At 45.4% G+C, this 5,567-nt stretch overlaps 1 protein-coding gene across 1 annotated transcript; it reads right to left on the bottom strand.

Annotated features, from left to right (window-relative positions):
- Nucleotides 1-3,485: 3,485 nt before the first annotated feature.
- On the bottom strand, nt 3,486-4,364 carry LOC122048465 (wiskott-Aldrich syndrome protein homolog 1-like). The gene has a single exon (XM_042610030.1). The coding sequence runs from the start codon at nt 4,362-4,364 to the stop codon at nt 3,486-3,488; it is 879 nt and encodes a 292-aa protein (XP_042465964.1).
- Between the last annotated feature and the right edge of the window lie 1,203 nt (nt 4,365-5,567).

Below are 5,567 nucleotides of genomic sequence, written 5' to 3'. Positions count from 1 at the left end.
TCTTCCGGATCGCTAAGAAGTGTATGGATTTGGTTAGTCGGTCAACGACTACCCAAATCGCGTCGTGGCCTCATCGTGCCCTAGGTAATCCCACCACAAAATCCATAGTGATGTGCTCCCATTTCCACTCTGGAATCGAAATCCTCTAAAGTAATCCTACAGGTCTTTGGTGCTCAGCCTTCACCTGCTAACAGACAAGACATCTAGTTACAAATTCTGCGATGTCTTTCTTTATGTCCTTCCACTAATAGGAACGCCTCAAATCTCGATACATGCGAGTCCCGCCTGGGTAGATGGCAAATAGAGAGTGATGAGCCTCCTGAAGTAACTCCTCCCTGACCGGGTGAGATGGAGGTACGCATAATCGGCCTCGAAAATAAATAAATGCCCTCGGCATCTCGGGTGAACTTAGTTTGCTGCCCGGAAACTATCTGGCCGCCAATGGACTATAAGTGTTGATCACCAGCCTGGGCCTCTCAGATTCTCATCCTGATCGACGACTAAGCAACCATGATAATCAGAATACCCTGCTCAGTTCGTCCCTGCTCCTCAAAGCCCAACTCGGAGAAACCTTGAATCAAGTCCTTGACCACAACTCAGTGACAAGCTAAAGTCCCTCTGGACTTCTTACTGAGTGCATCGGCAACCACATTAGCTTTCTCCATACGGTAGCTAATGGTATAATCATAATCCTTCAGGAACTCCATCCATCTCCTCTGTCAGAGATTAAGTTCCTTCTGAGTGAACAGATATTTGAGACTCTTATGATTAGTGAGAATCTCAAGTGTAATATCATAAAGGTGATGCCACCAAATCTTCAACACAAATATAATGGCGGCTAGCTCCAAATCATGTACCGGGTAGTTCTTCTCATTCTTCTCCAGTTGACAAGAAGCATAAGAGACTGCCCTGCCGTGCTGCATCAGAATAGTGCCCAAATCCTATAGAGAAGTGTCAGTGTAGAGTACGAACCCGTCCTCTATAGAAGACAAAACCAAAACTGGTGTCGACATTAGTCTCTGCTTCAGCTCCAGAAAGCTGGTCTTGCAATCTTCTGCCTAAGTGAACTTCACGCCTTTCCTGGTCAGACGTGCAACGACATAGCAATCCGGGAGAAACCCTCGACGGACTATCTATAATATCCAGCCAATCCCAGGAAACTCCGGATCTCCTGAACTGACTTCAGCCGTTCCCAACTGGTGACAACCTCGATCTTTTGAGGGTCTACTGAAATACCTTAGCTGGAAACTACATGACCCAAAAAACCAACTAAGGGTAGCCAAAAAGCACATTTGCTAAACTTCTCATATAGACGATGTCATGAAGAGTCTCCAAGACAATGCAAAGATGCTGTGCATGCTCCTCCTCAGAACGCGAGTAGATCAAAATGTCGTCGATGAAAACAACAACGGACTGATCTAGATACTCCAGAAAAATGCGGTTCATTAAATCGATAAACACCGCTGGAGCATTGGTAAGCCCAAATGGCATTACCAAAAATTTATAATGTCCGTATCTAGTACAGAATGTTGTCTTCTGTATATCAGATTCTTTAACTCTCAGATGATGATATCCGGACCGCAGATCAATCTTGGAATATACTAAGGTACCTCTGAGCTGATCAAACAAATCTTTAATCCGTGGTAAGGGGTACTTATTCCTGACAGTCACTACATTCAGCTGTCTATAATCGATGCACAACCTTAGAGTATCATCCTTTTTCTTGACAAATAACACCGGAGAACCCCACGGAAAAACACTAGGGCGAATAAATCCCTTGTCCAATAGCTCCTAGAGTTGGACCTTTAGCTCGTCCAACTCTTTCGGCGCCATACGATATGGAGCTTTCGATGCTGGCACGGTCCCCAGAAGCAACTCAATAGCAAACTCCACTTGCCTTCTCGGAGGCAAGCCTGGTAGCTCATCTGGAAATGCGTCCGGATACTCTCGGACTACTGGAACGTCTGAGAGTTGAGAACTACTGTTGTCCTCAGTATTAATCAAAAACAAAAGAAATCTCTGATAGCCATGTGATAGCAGCTTCCGAGCCTGAATCGCTGAAATGATCAATATGTCATCATCCCTGATGCTAGTGAAATCCCACGAGGGTTGGTTCGGAGGTCAGAATGTGACCACCCTCGTCTGGCAATCAACCGTGGCATGATATGCAGGCAGCCAATCCATGCCAAAGATAATGTCGAACTCGATCATTTCCAATACTAATAAATCAACCATGAGTATTATGTTGCTAAAGTATAACGGGCAACCTTTGACCTCCTGAGTGACGTCCAATGTATCACCGGACGGTAGGGAGACGGTTAGTCACTGCGGTCTAAGAGTAGGTAGTCTACCTATGTCACTCATAAAGGCACGGGAAATAAAGAAATGTGAGCTACCAGTATCTATTAGCATGTTAGCGGATAATGCATAAAGTAAAATCATATCACGGAAAATGGGTCCGTCGGCCCGCTGCGTATCCTCTCTAGTAACCGAGCGAATACGTCCAGTCTCTGGCGGTGGTGGAGGTGGTAGTGCTGCCAAAGGCTACTGCGTCTGAGTCTGAGCCTGCCACTGTGACGGTGTCGTGTACTATGCCAGAGATGGATATGTGGGCTCCGACTGATATTGTACTAGTGGCTGGGATTGCGTCTGGTACTGAACCAGTGACTGGGTTACGGCTGGTACTGAACCAGTAGCTGGGGATGCAGATACTGAACTAAGGTCTGAGGCTACAGCTGATACTGAGGTTCTACAATAAAACTCTGTGGTACCATAAGGACACTGGAGTGCTCCTGTCCATGCATGTCATATGTAGCTGCTGCAGGGGGAGCTGTCCTCTGCTGGCGATGCGAAGGTTGACCTTTTTGCCCCCTTTGTTGAGCTTCGGACTGGTTGTACTGACCTCTATGACCAGAAACTCCTGAAGCTATATGCTGAGTCTTCAGCGAACAATCTCAACTCATGTTCCTAGGCAGTTTGCAATAATAGCAAACTGACTGTCCTAGAGAGCAGGCTGATGCGGTGTGATCTCTGGACCCACACGGGGCACAGTGGATGTCACTGGTGGGTTGTTTCCGAGTCTACTGAGGAGGTCAGAAACGTCTTGATGAAGACCGCCTCGACTTCTGAGGCTGTCCAGATACCCCAGAAGTACCCTGACCTGGCCGACTACGACCACTCTACTGCTGTGTAGTCTATGGCTGTTGGATTTGTCCTGATGTCTGATCCGTCTGTTTCTTTTTCTTGTCCGGGTGCGCTCTTTGGTGAGCTGACTTAATCATAAATGCTCTATCCAATGTCTCCAGGTAGGAAGAATTACCAAAATCGGCAATTTTTACTTGCAGATGTCCATCCAGTCCCTGGACAAACTGTAGCATACGAGATCTGTCCTTAGCAACTAATTCTGGACAAAATCTGGCCAATCGATTAAACTCAACATTGTACTCTGTCATGGTGCGATTGTTCTATCGTAGACTCAGAAAATCCTATCGGCGAGTCGTCTGATATGCCCGTGAACAGTACCAACTCTCAAAAGTTTCTCTGAATCTCGCCCAGGTAATATTCTGCTCGCCTAGGATGGAGCACTGCGTATCCCACCAGATATCGGCCTCGTCCCGAAAATGGAAAGCAGTCAGCTCTGCTTTCTCTGACTCTGAGCAAGCCATGTAGAAGAAGGTTCGCTCCATATTCTCTATCAATGATTGGGCCACACTCGGATCGATCTCTCCGCGAAATAGTGTGAATCGACTTTTCATCGATTCTGCCAAAACTGGGATCCGAGCTCGTATCGTAACTATATCAGGTAGGTGAGTAGGGACTACTGTGGGAACTGGCGGAACCACTGTAGCTAGTACTACAGGTGGTACCGTTGGATAGGCCGGGGGAGGTATCCTCGGTGCTGCTGCATAAGCTGCGACAGGTCCTGCTAGTGACACTGCAGGGTCAATATAGGTGGGCACGGCTGGAGGTACAATAGGTGTAACTGGTGCTGTTGGTGCGTGTGCCGGGTACGCAACAACAGGTACAATTGGAGGAGGTGCCAGATACGCCGTAGGCACGACTGAAGGAGGTGCCGGATATGTCGTAGGCATGACTGGTGGAGATTCCGGATAGGCCGTTGGTGGCACCGCTGGTGGCACTGTGAATATCGTAGGAGTGGGTACGACGGGTACGGTCGAGGTAGGTACCTCTGAAACCATCGGAGTCTGAGAGCCCGACGAGCCCGCAGTACCATGTGGAGTCTGTCTCTGATTGGTAGGCTCGACCCCAACAGATGTCTCTAGCGACTTTGTCGCCAAGGATTCCAATGTCCTCTTACGTGGACGTCCTGCACCACGTCTCGGAGCACGCGCATTTTGCCTCATATCTGTTAAATTGTATCTCAGATATTACTACAAGATCAAAATTAAAAAAATTAACATTTTACCTATTTGCCATCTGGAGATGTTCTGTCGCTATCCAGTCCCCATTTATAACCTCGGAACTCCGATATGAGAAAATCGACGAAAATCCATAAAATCTGCAAATACCCAGATTACTCGAATAACCTGGGCTCTGATACAAAAAATATTGGTATTAGATTAACTCGAAAAATCTAGAACATGGAAAAGACAGGCATCGCAACCTGCTCTAATACCAAAAATATTGGTATTGGATTAATTCAAAAATTCATAACACTGAAACCAAAAATATTGGTATCAGATTAACTTAAAAATCTAAAACACGAAAAAAAAACAAAACACGTAAACCTACTCTGATACCAAAAATATTAATATCAAATTAACCCAAAAATCCAAAACGAAAAGCAAGTATCGTATACCTTGCTCTGATACCAAAAAATATTGTCACGCCTCAGGTAGTCCCTGCTAGAAGAAATTTCGGCAGCATCTCCCCTGTACGGATGACAATATGAAACTTCCTACAAGACCCCCTGGGCCACATATACCTAGGCCAACACGGCCGGAACAATAATAATAAAATATAACTAAACAACCACGCAGTTTATATATTTCAGCCTCTGGCTGACACAACCACGCAGCTTATATTTGAAAACCACCTACTCCACTGCTACGACAGAAAACTTAAAACCACAACAGAGAAAACAACGCAGTGAAAAACATAAGTAGTAGACCAAAACTCGATAAAAGATCCTCGAGTACAATCCTACATCACAAGTATATATACATACATAACAAGGAACCAATAGTCCAAAGAGTATAAAACTGTCGCAAAGCAAAGTGGTGGGGGACTGGTGATCGGAACCTCCTGACATCATCAACCTGAAATGGTAATATCAACAGGGTGAGTCAACTCCTCAGCGGGTACCGGCTGACATGCATAGTAAGACATAACAACTAATAATAAATATGAGTGCAACCTCCTGGATATATATATAAAGGAAAAATGCAAAATTGAAATAAAGGGGAGAAACTATACTAACCAGGACCTGAGTATAAGGTAAATAAGGTCGTCAGACCGAGGAGTATCATTATCCTGTATGCATGTCAATCATATGCATCCACCAAATATGCAGTAAATAAAGTGCATCAAACACAACCAATAAATGC

This window comes from Zingiber officinale, chromosome 2B (genome assembly GCF_018446385.1).
Source record: "Zingiber officinale cultivar Zhangliang chromosome 2B, Zo_v1.1, whole genome shotgun sequence".
NCBI lineage: Eukaryota > Viridiplantae > Streptophyta > Magnoliopsida > Zingiberales > Zingiberaceae > Zingiber > Zingiber officinale.
Note: the sequence above shows the minus strand (reverse complement) of the source record. Positions and strands in the feature narration are given on the sequence as shown.

Coding starts and splice junctions, on each gene's coding strand:
- LOC122048465 (XM_042610030.1), bottom strand. CDS start 4,364: ATGAGGCAAAATGCGCGTGCTCCGAGACGTGGTGCAGGACGTCCACGT.